At 40.6% G+C, this 17,836-nt stretch overlaps 2 protein-coding genes across 4 annotated transcripts in view; one reads left to right on the forward strand and one right to left on the reverse strand.

The window, feature by feature from the left end:
* COG3 (component of oligomeric golgi complex 3) overlaps positions 1–3,661 on the forward strand; it is a 73,826-nt gene extending 70,165 nt beyond the window's left edge. The window contains exon 23 of the mRNA XM_072617198.1: positions 1,821–3,661. Within this exon, the coding sequence (XP_072473299.1) occupies positions 1,821–1,850 (30 nt within the window). The 3' untranslated portion in view covers positions 1,851–3,661. The remainder of the gene's footprint in view (positions 1–1,820) is intronic.
* Positions 3,662–4,554: 893 nt separating this feature from the next.
* Positions 4,555–17,836, reverse strand: part of ERICH6B (glutamate rich 6B) — a 99,248-nt gene continuing 85,966 nt past the window's right edge. For 2 of the 3 annotated variants that reach the window (XM_072617200.1, XM_072617199.1), the window contains 4 exons: positions 12,995–13,101; positions 12,632–12,787; positions 9,577–9,802; positions 4,555–7,624 (listed from right to left, as the gene is read on the reverse strand). In XM_072617200.1, the coding sequence (XP_072473301.1) occupies positions 7,394–7,624; positions 9,577–9,802; positions 12,632–12,787; positions 12,995–13,101 (720 nt within the window). In that variant the 3' untranslated portion in view covers positions 4,555–7,393. The remainder of the gene's footprint in view (positions 7,625–9,576; positions 9,803–12,631; positions 12,788–12,994; positions 13,102–17,836) is intronic. The other variant, XM_072617201.1, reaches the window with a different exon arrangement.

The raw sequence follows: 17,836 nt of genomic DNA on the forward strand, positions 1-17,836 counted from the left end.
TGATCATGGTTTTATTTGTTTTGAGTAGTCAGGTTTATCCTTTTGTTATACTTGACCATGTTCTCCTCTGTTCTGATGAGGAGAAAATGAAAATTTAGAATTGTCTTTGGCTTTGTGAGATAGCTGTAAGTTTTAAATGGGTGGGGAGCCAATTAAAATGACGACTGTGCTGTGGATGAAGCCCATCTGTCTTTGGAAATGCCAGCAAGCTGAACAAGCTATCTTGAATCGTGGATGCCAAAAGCCTCTGATTTCAGAATGATTACACTGAAAGCAAACCAATTACTTTAGCACTCAGAATTTTCTCTTGTCACTGTTGTAAATTCTAGTAGTTACATAAGTGTATAAATATATGTATGTGTACGTGTGTGTGTGTGTGTGTGTGTGTGTGTGTGTGTGTGTGTGTGTGTCTTGGTCTCAATCTGTCCCTCTATCTCTGTAAAATTCTTGGTCTTTGGTGTTTTCCCATTTTGACTCTCCTGCCCTTCTGTTTCATGGGCTTATTCAGAACACGTTTATTGGGTGCATGTCACATAGAAACCCTGTGCTATGTCCTTTTGAGGACAGATGAATGAGACAAAAATCTTGCCCTCATGGACTTTATGCTGTAATTAATTACATGCTGACTAGAATAATAGTAATAATTGCCAGCATTTCATAGGGCTTTATGTTTGGCAAAAGATTTTACAAATCTCATTTTGTCCTCACCACAACCCTGATGTAGGTGCGTGATTATTATCCCATTTTACAGTGGAGAAAACTGAAGCAGGCAGAGCTGAAATGATTTGCCTAGAGTTATGCCACTGATAAGTGTGTGAGAGAGGCTGGACTCCTACTCAGATCTTCCTGACTCCAAGTCCAACACTCTGTATCCACTGAACCACTTAGATGCCCTACGGAAATACACCCAAGAAAAAGCTACCTGGCAAAACACGTTAAATGTCAAATGATTGTATAGCCATCAAGTGCTATAGTAGTTGGGCAGGTTGAGGTGATCTGAGAACTACAGCAGCCAGTGTTTATTTAGTGTCTCCCTGATCCATCTGAGCTTTTCTCCTTTTTTTGGAATTGTTTCCTCTGATTGACAGTCTTTCCATATTTCTAATTATGAGCATAGCTGAACATCTGTGCCTTACTCTAAGCAAGAATTTAGTATGAAAAATACTAATCTGTTAGAGTGTGATTAAAGAATTCTTTTGGGTAGCTAAGTGGTGCAGTGGATAAGAGTTCTGGGTCTGAAGTCAGGAAGACTCATCTTTGTGAGTTCAAAACTGGCATGTCTACCAGCTGCGGGACCTGGGCAAGTCACTTCACGCTGTTTGCTTCAATTTCCCCATCTATAAGGTGATCTGGAGAAGAAAATGGTAAATCACTCCAGTAACTTTGCCAAGAAAACCCCGAAATGGAGTCATGAAGAGGCAAACACAGCTGAAACGGCTGAATGACAACAGAAGATTTCTTTACTTTCATAGAATAAGTCACAGCAGGTTTAAAAAAACTTTTTTTCTAGTGCATTTGTAAAATTCAGTTTGCATCTGGTTTTTCAAGAATTCTTTTGTGGTATAAAGCAAGGTAATTGGTTTTGTACCTTTGGATTCTGTCATTCAAGTCTGTGTGTTTGTTTTCTCTGTTAAGCTCCTTGAGCCTGGTCAAGTCTCCGTGCTGTCTCATTCCCACTGCTGCTTTGAAGAGATGTCAGTGCTGTTGGGGTCACTGATTTCTCTTCAACTTTCACAAGACTTTCTTCTGCTCCATTTTTGCATCATAAAGATCACCATGATTGTATAGCAGCTCATGTGCCCTCTCACTTTGCCTTTCAGGTGAACTTACTGCTGTCGGTGTCCAAATAATCAAGTTGTTGAATTGTTGAAAACAGATGTGGAAGGTATGCCAGGCCGGAGCAGGGCTAAGGAGTCACCCACATGGCCTGCAGAACATTGGGGGGGGTGTGGGGAGGTCCCTCAGGGCCCACTGACTACTTGAAAGTCTGATGCTTCTCAGCATTGATTATAGAATGAAATCTAAGCAAAGGGTAAAAAGCACCCTAAATGCCAAAGATTGACTTGTAATCATAGATCACTGCCTAATGTTATTAAAATGGCTATCAGAAGTTAATCTGTGGACATGCAGTGAAATGATTCCTGGAGAAAATGTGTGCAATTAAAGTAGGTTACTAGTTAGGATTAGTGAAGAAAACCCTTGAGGAAGTTAATTAGAAAGCTTCTAGGAGTGTGACTGTTTAAAATGTTAAACACTGTTGAACAAGCTCCTAGAAATGCTATTCATAACACTGTAATGTTATGTTTCTGACACTGCTTTGTAGCAAAGATGGGATATTCCGGGAGCACAGTCTGCTTTCCTCAGAATTCAGGGAGTTATCTTTCTGTGTTTGATGTAGAGTAGTTTAAAGAAGCAAGCCCTGCAGTGAGGCCCTGGGACCCCTCCCTGCTCCTGGGATTGCTGGAGAAGAGAGAGCTGCTGCTGCCTCTGCCTCATAATGGGCGTGGGGAAATCTGCAGCTACAACTGCAGGTGTTTGTGAGCAGCAAGTACCACTGAGAGTGTCTGGTGCTTGGGGAGGCTCTCCTGTGTGTGGGTGGGGGCACATCGATTTCAGCTCAGCAGCCCCTCGAAGAGTGAATGCTTTCATGGTCTCTGCAGTCACATGGTGTGAATCTGCAGCTCCCTTTCAGTGGAATAAATCTTGGTAAAGGAGATAAGGAAGATGGAGATGGAGGACGAACACTTTAAAACTCACTGTTGTATATCAGGGATCCTAAAAGAAATGATGCACACCTACAAATTCCTACAAAAGCATAGCTAGGGATTCAGTCTGGGTCTGCAACCAAAGCAGTATAGTAGATGTGACCTGTTTGGGGAAAAAAAAGAAGCTTCTTTAGGACTAGTCAAACGTTTGTCTAGAAATGAAGTGTTGGGCAGGTCTCTGGCATGTGAGTGGACCCTGATGTGCTGTAATGGCTGTCCCTCTTTGTACAGTGACTTTAGTACGGCATTTTGCACGCCTTTAGCGGTGCCTGCTCATTGTGTAGAGATGTTACATGTCCTGATGTCCATTATGTGGAGCGGATAATCTGTTTTTCAAGTCAATTTACATTTGTTGTAGGGTTTGCTTGATTAGCTGACTTTTAAGAAGGAAGGTTGAGAGGAGCTCAGGCTTGTTCTCTGAAATGAACTAAGGGGGAAGATATATTTATTCTTCCACTTATTATTATAAATATGTGTTTAAGGACATAGACTGTAAAATATCCATTTTGTACAATATATGTATATTTGGTCTTTTTGAATAGCCTTTTCCAAGAGAAATGAGGGCATGATTGCTGTATAGTACTATGACTGATTTAATTACTTGTACAGAAGAGGGTGTATTCTTAAGGGTCAAAATGTTTAGCAGCACTCATTCTTGTGTTTTGAATTTTTCATTTCTGAAATACGCAAAACACCTCTCAAAGTGCTGGATAGTAGTGATCAGACATTTGCTAAATGAATATTTGTTTAAATCTGTACAGTTTCAGGTGTTTACTTATACAGATAGTGTATATACTTTCAAATGATTAATTTAAAATGCTTTATATTATCTGGCTAGGAACTTGCAGTTTTTAATAAATGTGGATTTTTTTAAAAATAAAAAGTTTGCTTCCTAACTTGTCCAGCTCTTTTGTGTCTTCAAATTTTTCTGACAGGATGATTGTAATGGAAAGACAGAAATACTAGTCTAAAATCTTAAGGCAGTTTAATTTTTTCTTTGTTTGGAAGATAGTCATCTTCTCAGATACTGGCAGTATAGCTAATTGCATTGAAAACTCAGTTTTTTTAATAGTTGCAATAAAATCAAAATAGTATTTTCTTCAATGATGTTATTTTCTTCTGTAATTGCCTCCCAAGAATCAGCTGGAGGATAGACAGGTGTGTGGGCACAGCTGGGAGCAGAGAGCATCTGAACTTGCTGTTCAGGGATTGCTCAGATGGGATCCCTGGATGGGGATGCTTCAGGAGCTTGCGTTGAAGGCCTGAGAGGAACAGGGACCAGGAGCCCCACCTGTGGGGACATGAGTCTGTCTTCTAGCTTCTGTATCCATGTGCCACATGTACATGACAGGAGGTGGACCTGATGAGAGACACTTGAGCCCAAAGTTAAGAGATGAAAGGTAGAAATTTGGTGGACAGAAGCAGTCCTCACAGAACTCATTTTCCATTTTTAACACACCACACACAGATGAGCAGTGAGTATGTTGTGGTAGATAGGCAGTTGGAGTGGGTTCAAGACCCGGATCTGATGCTGATTAGCTGTGTGACGTGGGAGGACTCACAGCCTTTTTTGAGTCTCATCCAAATGAAACTGGAAATAATAGCACTTTCAAAACAGCTATGAAGTGCAGAAAGTATTTGGGAAGTCACTCTATCAAAACATAAACAGTACTTGTATGTAGGTAGAAAATGTTCCTGAAGGAAGTAACGAACAAGTTAAGGAGCTGGAGGAATCGTCAGTGTTCATGGCAGGTCATTGCCAAAGTAATAAAATGAAAATGCTACCAAAGTTAATTTACAGATTTATTTAATGCTCTACCAGTTAAACTACCAGAGGAATACTTTACAGAGTTAGGTAAAACGTTAAGAAAATTCATTTGGAGCAACAAAATAGCTAGAATATCAAGGAAAGTTTCAAAAAAAAGGGGAAAAATAATGAAAAAGGAACAGTACCTCTAGAACTCAAACTGTAGTTATGCACTATAGTTATATAATAACTATGTAACATTATAAAGCAGAAGTCATTAAAGCCCCTTAATATGAGTTAAGAAATAGGAAAGTAGATCAGTGGGACAGACTGGACAAGGAAGACTACTCAAATGACGGCACTCAATTCAGCAGTCAATAAACTCCTCTACGTTAATGGTCTTTAGGATAATTTCTGGGAAAACTAGAAAGCATCCTGGCAGAAAGCAGGCTGAGGTCAATGTCTTATACTATATTCCACAATAAATGCAAAATGAACACATGATCTAGATATTAAAGATCTCATTAAAACAGGAGATTAATAGGTCTTATACCTTTCACAGCTGTGGTTAAGGAGATGAGTTCTATTATAATAATAACAATAGTAGCATGTCACTTATTATAGCCAGGCACTGCGCTGTAAATTTGATTTATTGAGATAATACCAAACTAAACATGATCTTGATTTATCAACTAAACAAGGAATAGAGGCAATTGCAAAAAATTAAATAATATTGATTATATGAAATTGGAAAGCTTTTGCAAAACGGAATTAACATCTTTAAGGGGAAAAATGATCATGAGTGAAAACAGCTTTGTATAAATTACCTATGGGTTTGATATCCAAGATAAGTAGACAACTAAGTAAATATTTTATGTGTATATATATATACACACACATATGTATATATGTATATACACACATACATGTATTTGTGTGTATGCATGTGTATATACATACATATATTTACATGTGTATGTGTGTGTATAGGTACACATATGGGGGCCATCCCTTGACTCACTTCTTAAAGTAGGCCTCTTTTCGCTGAATGGGTGCTACTTTACTCAAAAGTGAGAACCTGAAAAGGCCTTAACCTAAAAGTGCCAGGGTCTCCCATTGCATCCTGAGCCATCCCTATTTGTCCTGATGAATATCAGGCCACTGGACTCAGGTGTCTCTGGAGGAGAAAGTCAACTGCAAGTCATGTCATCATTTCCCTGATGTCATGGTCCTCTTTGAAAATGAAGGACAAACACAACCTGTGTGAGTAGACTGAGCTGCTTGAATGGGGACACAGCTAATTGGGTAATTCAGCTTGTCCTCTCCCTTTCCCTGTCTTCTCCAAAGGAAGATCAACTTTGATGGCTTGATGACTGGAAGCTGCCCAGTTAACCTGGGGTTTACAGGCTGGATTCCTTCCTTTTCTTCCTTTCCTTCCTTCCTTCCTTCTGTCCTTCCCCTCCAAGCTTTATTTATTTTTTTGATTTAAGGGGTCATCCCTTGACTCACTTCTTAAACAGACCCATTCACTGAATGGGCGTTACCTCACTCCAAGTGAAAACCTGAAAAGACTTTAGCTTAAAACAACCAGGGTCTCCTACTGCATCCTGGGCCATGTGCAGTTGCCCTGATGAATATCTGGCCACTGGACCCAGATGGCTCTGTAGGAGAAATTGAGGCTGGTGACCTTGCACAGCTCTCCCTCACTCAAATCAAAGTCAACTGCAAGTTATGTCATCATTTCCGTGATGTCATGGTCCTCTTTGAAAGAAAACAGTAAGTACCTACACATACACGTATATAAAACCAAAAGCTATTTTCAATAGGTAGTGGTTGAAAGATATGAAAAAAATACTTTTTAAAAGAATTGCAAACAGCTCCCAATCATAGGAAAGAATACCCTAAATCACTAATCAAAGTGACCCTAAGGTTTTACTTCACACCCAGAAAATTCACAAATGACAAAAGATGAGAATAATTAATTCTGGAAAGACAAGTATCCTAATGTACTGTTGGAGGACCTGTGAATTGGTACAGTCACTCTGGAAAGCAATTTGGATTTAAGAAAATAAGGTGATGAAAATATCCATATTCTCCGACTGAGATTCCAATGCTGGGTATATACCCAAGGTGATCAATGATAAAAAGACCCTAAAACACCATAATATCTATAGCAGCCATTTTTATGGTAGCAAAAAACTAGAAGCCAAGTAGAGGCCCATCAGTTGAGGAATGGCTAAACATTGGCCAAACACCAGGAATACTAGTAGCTAGCTTCTCGATAGCACTTTAGAGTTTGTCAGGTTCTTTTCAGATACCTTCTTTGACCTCACAATGGCCCTGTGATTTTATGGACTGGAAAACAAGCTGAAGAGTTCAGTGCCTTGTCCCGGGTTACACTTTTGTTGTGTTTCTCAGTCATTTCCAGTCGTATCTGACTCTAGGATCTCATTTGGGGTTTTCTTGGCAGAAACACTGGAGTGGTTTGCTATTCCCTTCTGCAGCTCATTTTCCAGATGAGGAAACTGAGGCAAACAGGGTTAAGTGACTTGCCCAGACAACTAGTAAGTGTCTGAGGCCAGATTTGAACTGACATCTTCCTGACTTCTAGGTCTGACCCTTTATCCACTGCCCTCTAGCATTGCCTGCCCAAATCCAAATTGTGATTAACTTTGAATCCTGTCCAAAGAGAGCAGTGTTAATTTTATGTACTGGAACACCTTTAAAACAAACCAAATCCCCAAAAGCCCCACCCCCTGCTAAACACAAAAGGTTGTGATTGGATCCCAAAAGTCCCTCAGTTCTACAACTACAGGGCTTCCTTAGGAGGGTGTAGAAAGCTGAGACAGGTACCCAGCTTTCAGGGTCACACAATTGATTCCTAAGTGGGATTTGTGTACAGTTTGCTGAGCTTTCCAGCCCGCATCCGCTCTTCCACTATGGACATGGATGGGTAGCCCTTTATGAAGGTCTGCAGGTCACGTTTGGTCAGACAGCACAGGTCTTTCATTTTCTTCAGGAGGCTGTTTGCCTTTTGGAATTGCTTCTGCAGCTTGTGGGTTTCCAGGATCGGCTTGCTCAGCAGTTTCTTCTCTGTCTCAGAGTCTTTCACCTGAAAGGAGTGGATTCCCAGAAAGCTCCTTTAGGCTCAGCCCTGCCCTAGGCCCTCGGGGTTTCCCTTGCCCTAGGTCTAGGTTCAAACCTTTCCCGAAGTGTGGGGGAAGGAGTGTCAGTGTTGTGCTTTTGCTGAAAAAAATGTTAGGGAAGAAAGTTTCTGGCTCCTTAGCATCCCTCTAATACCTTCTCCCCTGCCCCCCCCCCCCCCCCCGTGCTCCCTCCACCCACGGTTGTCTCTGGCTTGTACTGTATCCTCTGGGGTTTGCTCTCCACAGGAGTACCAAAGTACTTCTGCCCCCTGCCTTCTGTCAGGTTTCTACAGGGAATGGTACCGGAAATTAGAAATCTGCTTTTGCCTGTCCCTCCACTCCTGCCTTAGTGTTAAAAAAACAAAAATCCTAGAAGAAGTGAAAGCATATTCTACCTGGACCCTCATCATACTAATTCTGGACCTCCAAAGGTATATGGTTACAAGTGAGAGAAAAGAGGTATATTTTATACAAAAATATTCTTTGTCTCCTTGTATGTGGTCGGCCAGTTTGGAAAAAGACTTTTCTTTAGGATAGGGCCTTATAAACCTTTTTTTGGTGACGTTTGACAATCTGTTGAACCTTTTTGAGGATAATGGACATTTTCTTGTTGTTTTGTTTTGCTTATATTCATAGCAGAAGAAAATACTAAATTTCAGTTGGAGGTTAATAAAAATATAATTTTTTCCCCTATCCAAGTTCACAGACAACCATGAAATCTATCTATGGGTTCCACAGAAATCCAAGGACCCCAGGTTAAACTCCTGCTTTAAGGAGGGCATAGTGAGTGCAGTACACAAGTTAATTTTGATGATGGTGAGTTGCTTCTCCTTCCCACTTCCTTTGGCCATGGCAGAATCGCTGGTTCTGGAGAGAGCGCTAGATTTGCAGCCAACGGATCTGGGTTCCACTTTCTGGGCTAATTAATACATAGGGCCTGTAGGACCTAGAACAAATGACTTTAACCCATCTGAACTTTAGTTCCCTCCCCTATAACATAAGGGGATTAGATGAGATTGCTTTTAAGAACCTTTAAGTCTGTGTTGATAATCATAATAGTGAACATCTATGTTGTACTTTTAGTTTGCACAGCGCTTTATGTCTATGATCTCATCTAATAATGATGATGATGATCTGCCAACATTTATATAGCACTTCCTACATTCCAGGCACTGTGCTAAATGCTTTACAATTAGTATCCCATCTGACCCTTACAACAACCCTGGGAGGGAGGTGCTGCTATTACCCGCAATTTACAGGTGAGCAAGCCGAAGTTCAGGATAGTGATGTGTTGAGTCACATGGCTAGTAAGAATCTGAGGCAAGACTGACTTGAACCCAAGCCTTCTTGCTGTGATTTTCCAGTCACTACTTTCAGCGTTGTCTTTACCGTGTACATCTTCTACCCTCTCACTACTATATCTCCTCTCAGGGAAGTTTTTTTGCTTTCTCCCTTTTCCCGATGGGGGGGGCATATAACAGTTAATTTTGGATTATTTAGGGACTGATTATCCTGGTTCTTGTTCCCTCTGGCTGTTATCACTTGAATATTTTTCTCTCTCCCACCACCATTAGCCACGGAGTGAACCGAAGAAATAAAAAAGAGATGAAATATAAGTTAACTTTTTCAATTATTAGCCAGCCTGATAAATGTGTGTGTGTGTGTGTGTGTGTGTGTGTGTGTGTTTATGAGTGGCTAAAATGAGGAGATGAAGGGGGTAACCTGTGGTCTTAAATAATCTTTTCTGGTCATATGTTGTCAGGAAACAGCAGGGGTGGATTGGATGGATGGATGGATGGATGAATGGATGAATTGGATGGATGGATGGCACAATGTGCTGTTTGAAGCATGCCAACAGTTTCCTTAGACATGAATAATGAGCTTGAATGATGCAGGTAGAAGAAAGAAGAAAGCTTACCTTGACCTTGGTGCCCAGATTTAAGTGGATTTTTTGCTTGTAGTAACTAAAGGTGATAAGCACCTTATCCTGGGTTTTAATGTGGACATCAACACACGGATTGAGATTGAAGAAAACCGACTGGTAAGGGGGTGCATGGACATGTTGATTTGGGTCCCACCAGTTCCAAGCCTTCTGTCTTCCTTTTGCATCAAAGTAGAAGCACACATTCAAACTCAGACACATCCTAGACCAAGAAGTCCATGGTCAGCCAGCCAGTACATTCAGGTTCTTTTAAAGACAGGCTTCCATTTGTTGTCTAATTCCCTTTCCCTCCCCTGCCCTTGATACAAGTCAAGTAGATGGGGGCCCATTTTTCTCTTATGCTAAGAGATGTTACTGTGACTGTTCACAATAGAACCAAACAAATGACATGCCAGTTTTAAAATTCTGGAGAGTGTGGGTGAGTGGCATGCCCTGAACCTCCTTTCTAAGAAGGCACATGCTCAAAGCTCTCCTAAAACAGATGCGTCACCAGGTGGATAGACTGCCTCAGGAACATGTGAACTTGAATCAGAGGTTGGCGTTATTCCTTTTTTTTTAAACAGATAAAATAATAGATGTTTATTGACATCTTTTGTTGTTCTGTCATGTAGATTTCCTTCTCCAATCCTCCCTTGTCAGGGAGCCATCCCTTACAACAAAGGATTTATTTTTAAAAAAATAATACAATGAAAGTAGAAGGGGGAGAAAACCAGCAAAAGTGATCGACATATTGAAAAAATTTGACATTATAATATCCCAAACCTGTGGACCCTAATCTCTGCAGGTGAATGGGGAAGTATCTTCTCATATCTTTTATCTGAGACCAAACTTCTTTGGAATTTTACTACATTCAGTTTCAGTTGCTTCAATTTGTGGTCAGTCAGTCAATCAACTAGCATTTATTGTGTCTACTACAAAGAAAGGAAACCTCCACCCCCCAATACCTCCTCTCAAGGAGCTAACAGTTTAATGGGGGCAAGGGTATGCTGGTAAATATTTAGCAACTGTTGTTCAGTCATGTCTAACTCTTTGTGACCCCATTTGGGGGTTTCTTGGCAAAGATACCAGAGTGGCTTGCCATTTCCTTTTCCAGCTAATTTTACAGATGAAGAAACTGAGGCAAACAGAGTGTAGTGACTTGCCCAGAGTCACACAGCTACTAAGTATCAGAGGCTGTATTTGAACTCGGGTCTTCTTGCTTCCGGTCTTAGCTGTCTATCCACTGCACTACCTAGCTGCCCAGCAACTAGCTCTCCAAAAAAGTAAAAAGTCCACTCTATTAAGTTTAATCTTCATTATTAACCATTTCTCTATCACTTTCTTAAACAGTCAACAAAACAATAAATTCGTTCCTGATTTTTAGTGTTGTGGTTTTTTTGAGGTATAAATGCTTATGCTGAAAACATTAACAGTTGGCTCTCCTGAACCTCTCTGAGCAGAGACAGTAGGCAAACAACTTCGTGCAAATGATATATACAGGATAAACAGGTATAGTTTCAGAAGGAAGGCAGCTAGGTGGTGAAATAGAGTACCAGGTTCAAATGTTATTAGCAGTGTGACCCTGGGCAAGTCACTTCACTCTTTGCCTCAGTTTCCTCATCTATAAAATGAGCTGGAGAAGAAAATGCCAAACTACTCCAGTATCTTTGCCAAGAAGATCCCAAATGGAGTCAAAGAGTCAGACACAACTGAGCAACAGTATTCTGGTGCTACCTACCTAGTCAGTGACAATCAAAAGCCTGTTTAAGCTTACCTCAATTATGTCAGATACCTCCTAGGGGAGAATCTCTCTGGAAATTTAGGGTGTGAGGATAGACACAGTGGGGATCACTTAGCTTGTAAACATTTATCCATAGTGATAAATAGTGATTCCCACCTCTCCCCTTAAAAAAACCTCTCCCAAATAAGAAATCTGAATTCCTCTCTTTTCCCAAGGAAATTTTTTAAAAATCTAAAAAAAAATTGTTCTTTGAAACACACAACTCAAAATCCTTTTCAAAAGCTCAAAACTTCATGAATGAATTTGCATTAATACCCTAGCCTGATAAATGGAGGGTAAAATCAGAGAGGCAGCCACATATATTGTAAATAGGGAGGGGAATATGGACGCCATTGGTGAGTAATATAGATTCCCCCTGGTTATTTGGAGACAGTGTATTCTATAAGCTCATTCTTAGGAGAAAATAGTTCACTTTTCTCAAAGACTTGTTCTTTTTTGTCAGGTTGTTCTTTAGTCGTCTTTCAGTTGTGTCTGACTCTTTGTGACCCCATTTGGGGCTCTCCTGGCAAAGATACTGGAGTGGTTTGCCGAAGCAACAGAGGCAAGCAGGGTTAAGTGACTTGCCCAGGGTCACACAGATAGTTAAGTGTCTGATTCGGGATTTAGACTGAGGTCTCCCTGACTCCAGACCTGGTGCTCTATCCACTGTGCCACTGTGCTGTCCCATGACAAGACCCTCCCCTATAAAATGAAGAGGGAGTTCTAGGTTAGATGGTCTCTAACTTCTCCTTTTAGTTCTAACACTATGTTCTGAAGATGCAGGATACATCTGCATGGTTGTTTCTGTTATTAGAATTATTATTGTTATTTTTTTGGTATGAGTATTCTATATATATGTTTGGTATGGGAGTTCTATATATATGAGTCATCTTCCCCTCCATAATGACAGGGACTTCCAACCTTCATAATTCTATGGTTCTAGGATGGAAGCCCTCTCTTCCCCTGGTTATGTTAGCCCAGTTCTCCAAGGCAATCAGCAACTTTGCCAGACATTGACTTTTCTAAACCAGTTCTTCCTAAGTTTTACCCCCAAGATTTCTTTGGAATGACCACCAGGCTGTGGGATTTATGATTCCCATTGGACCATAAAGAAAGAAAAGTCATCAAGGTAAAAGAACATATCCAGAGCGATTATGATTAAGCTAAGAACAGAATTCAGGTTTACAAGTTCTCTGGCTAGGGTGCTGTCCACTTTTATCATAATGCCTCTCTGCAGACCCCAGGAAAGCTGCCACTACTACCTAAGCTTACCTGATGTTCTCATCTGTCTCATAGAAAGTCGCATGTCCCAGGTTATTAACGAGGGCTTGCAAATTTAATTTTTCTTCATCTTTGAAAATCATGTAGGTGAAGGCATCACTGTCTTCTGTGTGTGAGATAATCAGAGCTATGTTCCCTGATGGATAACTGGGAAACTGTTAAGGCACAATCCGTCAATTTGGAATCTACTTAAACATAAACTTACCCAGAACACACCCATGAGAAAGTTAGGGCTTAGTGAAAAAACATAGATGGGGCAATGCAGGGCTTGCTTGTCCCTAGCTACAGCCCCAGGTGTGAACTATACTTGCCAACATGTATCAAAGTCAAGCATCCCTGGGCCCAAGCAGATACTAAATTTGACCTGTCCCATCTGGAAAGAAAATGGAAAGCGGCTTAGAGACACAATCTTTACCCACAGGACCCTTGTAAAATGTTGGAACACCGAACCCTCGATGAGCCTGGGGAAAAAAGGAAAAATCAGTTAAGCAAATAAGATACTAGTCTCACTGAAGTGCAGTGCCTGAAATTTTGCCCTGGTTGCTTAAGCTACGATGCAGTTTTCATTCTCTAAACACGCCTTAGGTCACTAAAAACCAGTCCACCAACTGGATCTGCCACTAATGAACTGGGTGATCTGTGTTCTAGACTAGGAATCAGGAAGTGTTCAAACCCTGCCATGGATACTTCTGTGTGATCCTGGCAAGTCACTTTACCTCTGTCTGCACAAATTTATTCTATATTCTGTAAAATGAGGAGGTTGTATTTACTTGTCTCTGGGGTCCCTTAGAGTTCTAAATCCATGTTCCTATTTGAGCCTCAGTTTCCTGTTCTTTAAAATTAGGGCCCTGGACTTGATGCTGGTGAAATGTCTAATTCAGAGTTTACTTTTATACATGGAGGCTGTGTGCCCTGTGGAGTTATGCTTAAAGACATGAAGGAGATGACTGCTTTGTGTGAAATATTCCACGTTCCTTATTGGTGAAAGGAGGGGAGGACGGGAAAGAGAGAAAAGCTGGGCTTTCTGTGGTGAATACCAGCCCTTTAAATCCAGGGATAGGTTTTCCCCAAAGGCTTCCTACTTATCATATCTAGCCAACCCTCAAATGAACAATGACTACACCATCATTTTCCCTAGTGGAGGCCCTTATTATCATCTTTCCTCTGGACTATTTTCTAGCCTCATAGATGGTCTCCCTGTCTCCAGTCTAATCCACCCTCCATATAGATACCAAGTTCTGTTCCTAATGCACAAGTTTGGTCATATCACTACAGTTCATTTTACAAGGCTGAGTGACTTGCCAAGGGTCACACAGCTAGTAAGTGTCTAAAGCCAGATTTGAACTCAGAAAGAGAAGAATCTTCTTGACTCCAAGCTCAGGGTTTTATCTCCTGGGCCACCTAGCTGCCCTCAGTTTACTTTGGAGGAATACAAATGATCGTGTACATGAGAGAGATGAGAGAAGGAGAATTGACTTCTGGCCCTTTTTATGTGTCCTTAAGGAAGCCCGATCATTCCAGATGGCTTTTCCATCTATTGCTCTGGGGAAGGAGAGTCTGTGGCCCCATTCCTTGTAGCTGACAAGTTTTTGTGTGTTCTTGGTTCATAACAACAGCACGTGTTTATTATGTGATGCTTTCTGGCTCAGCAAGAGAGCAAAATGATTGTCTGTGTATGAAGAAAACGAATGGCATGGTTGTTGACAAAGTGTTCCTCTAGTATTTTTTTTTGATGAGGAAAAGTGAAAGCAGGTATTTGGGGGGAGGAGCCTTCTCTATTTTGAAGGAATGTATTACTGCCATTTTCATAGTTCCCTTTGTAGCCCATGAGGTGTGGGCCACACCCACTTGTAGTGCATCACACCTCTCACTTAGGTGTGTTACAATGGGCACAGAACTCCACTCATTCTACTTGGCTAGTTCTTTTGCCCATTCTGTCAGGTAGGTGAACCCCAGGGACAGACCACTCAAATATCCTCAGGATCTAAGAGGCAACTCTATTGAGAGGAAATGCTCTCCCTCTACTCACCACTATAGCTCTTGAGCCCCTATCAATGCATTTTTGCTTATACAATCAGTCACTAACAATGACACTTTTAGATCTTAACATTAAACATTTACTTAACAAGGAAAACCATCAATATATTAATAAGACCATGTCATAAAGATCTTACAGACATGAGAAATAATATTCTGTCCCTTACTGTTATCAGGTTTTTAACCTTGGAATCATTCTCATCTCCTTATGCTTCCTCATCATGTATATCTAATCAGGTGCCAAATCTTGTCAATTTTACCTCCATAACGTCTCTCATATCCATTCTTTGCTCATACAACTACTAGTCTAATTCAAGTCCTTATCAAATCTTACCTAGACTACAGTTATAGTCTCTTAAATGATATTTCTGCTTCAAGTCTCTCCCCACTCTAATCCGTCTTCTACAATATAAAGTGATTATTTCTAACACCTGCTTAGTAAACTCACTATCTCACCCTCTGTAGTGGCTTTTCTAAACTGTTTCATCCCTCATTAAAGCTCCCATGGCTCCCCTCTTCCTACCCTTTCAGCCTGGTACCATATTCTACTGTATTCCTATTTTACAGAAAAAATTGGTGCCATTTGCTGTAAGCTTTTTCTTCTCCTTATGTCATGTCACTCAGATGCCTTCTGTGACTATCTTCTCCTTCACCTCTGTCTCACATGAAGAGGTAGGTGATCCTATATTTTGCTAAGGCTAACCCCTCTACCTACACAAGGGATACCATTCCATCCTGTCTCCTCCAACAGACTGTCCCCTTTGTCATTCCCACTCTCACCCATCTTCAATTGCTTCCTTCTCTACTGTCTACAGACTTGCTCACATCTCTATCCTCAAAAATCCCTCACTTGATCTTTCCATCCCTATTGATCATCGTGAATCTTTTCTACCCTTTGTAGCTAAATTCCTTGAGGAGGCTTTCTGCAATAAAGGCCTATACTTCCTCCCTTTTCACTCTCTTAATCCCCTACAATGCCACTTCTAACTTCATCATCATTCCCTCTAACCTGATCTCTTTACCAGTGGATCCCTTAATTGCCAAATCCAGTGGCCTTTGCTCAATATTCACTCTTCTTGATCTCTTTGTAGCTGTTGACGATGGCCGATTCTCCTCTTCCTCTTCTCTTTCCTGGTTTTTGGAATTATCACTCCCTCCTGGTTCTCCACTTCTTCTCTTTCTCCTTAGCTGGCTCCTCCTCCAGATCATGTCCTTTAACCATTGGTGTCCCACAGGGGTGTGTCCTGTGACCTTTTTCCTAATACTACTTTACTTGGTGGTGATCTCATCAGCTTCCATGGATTTAATTATTGTATCTATGCTCAGACTTACCTGTCGTGCTCTAACTTTTCTGTTGACCTCCAATCTAGTATCTTCAACTGTCTTTCAGACATCTACAATTGGATGTACAGTAGACATCTTAAACACAACATGGTCAAAACTGAACTCATTATCTTTCTCCTTAAACCCTCTCCCCTCTCCAAACTTGACTAATACTTTCAAGGGCACCACTATCCTTCCCGTCCCTCAGGCTGACAACTTAGGTGTCATCTTTGTTTCTCCCTTTCTCTCATCCTCTATATTCAATCCATTGCCAAGACTGTTGATTTCACCTTTGCAACATCTCTCAAATATTGCTCCTTCTCTCCTCTGACACTGTCCCAACTCTGGTGCATGCCTCATCAACTCATGTCTGGATTATTCCAATAGTCTCTCCCCACTCCAATCCATCCTCTATTCAGTCATAAATGATTTTCCTAAAGTGTAGGTCTGACCTTGTCACACACATCTCTTCCATCCCCCAAAACTAAATAAGCTCCAGGGGCTCTCTATCACCTATAGGATCAAATGCAAAATCTTTTGTTTGGTGTTCAAAGCCCTGCATAATCTAACACTCCTCTACTGTCTTTCCAATCCTCTTATACTTTATGCTCAACTATGTACATTTGATCCAGGGACACTGGCTTCTGTACTGTTAAATGAATAAGACCCCCCATCTCTGGGCATTTTCTTTGGCTGTTCCCCTGTGCCTTCAGTGCTCTTTCCACAAATTCACTTCCTGGCTTCTGTTTTTCTCTTAATTCCAACAAAAATCCCAATCTTCTTTAATTCCAGTTCCTTCCCAGTGTTAATTATTTCCCAGTTATCCTGTATTGTTTCCTATTTATCCTATATGTGGCTTGTTTTTTACATATTTTCTTGGCTTGTTGTCTCACCCATTAAATCCCATTTTACCAGATTTACCACTTCAAAGAACATTAAATATTTTTGTGTATTCTTAGAATTTGGTTTGTTTAGGACTAATATTCCCTTAATCTACCTTCTTTCAAATTCTCCCTCTTTTCTTCTCCCCTTTCTGTCCTATTTTCCCTGTTGAATGAAATATATTTCTGTATCCAACTCTGTGTGTGTATTCTTTTTTTCTATTGACCAGTTCAGCTGATAGTAAGATTTAAACGTCAGCCCACCCTTACCCAAATTCTATCCTTGTTTGTATAGATGTCTGCATTATCACATTCTAATTATATGAGATCATCCTCCCTAATCTTTCTTTCGCTTCCTTCCCCCCGCCCCAGTTTATTCCTCTTTCTCTAGCTTTCCATTCTTTTCTTAAGATCATCAAGACACAACAGAGCCATTCTAAGATTTTGAATAACTGAATTCCTTCTATGATCCCTGATAAGGATAGAATTCCAAGGGGACACATGCAAAATCTCTCCATGTTAGAATGTAAGCAGTTTATTCTTGTTTAGTCCTTTGTCATTGTTCATTCGTGTTTACCTTTTTATAACTCCTCACTCCTGAGGAGTGTTTGCACTTCAAAATTTCTTTGTAGCTTTGGTCTTTTTATTAGGAATGCTTGGAAGTCCTCTATTTCATTAAAGATCCATTTTCTCCCTCTGTAGGATTATAGTCAGGTAAATCCTGGGTAAATTATCTTTGACTGTAAATCCATATGCTTTGCCTTCTGGGATATCACATTCAAACTTCTCTTCTTTATAGTGGAGACCACTAAATCATGTGAGGTCTAGATTGTGGCTCTTTTGAATTCTTTCTTTCCGGATGCTTATAATGTTTCTTCTATGACTTGGAAACTCTGGATTCTGGCTATGATATTACTGGGAGTTTTCATTTGGATTTTCTTTTAGGAAATGACTA

The sequence above is a fragment of the Notamacropus eugenii genome, chromosome 6, assembly GCF_028372415.1.
Source record: "Notamacropus eugenii isolate mMacEug1 chromosome 6, mMacEug1.pri_v2, whole genome shotgun sequence".
Classification (NCBI taxonomy): Eukaryota; Metazoa; Chordata; class Mammalia; order Diprotodontia; family Macropodidae; genus Notamacropus; species Notamacropus eugenii.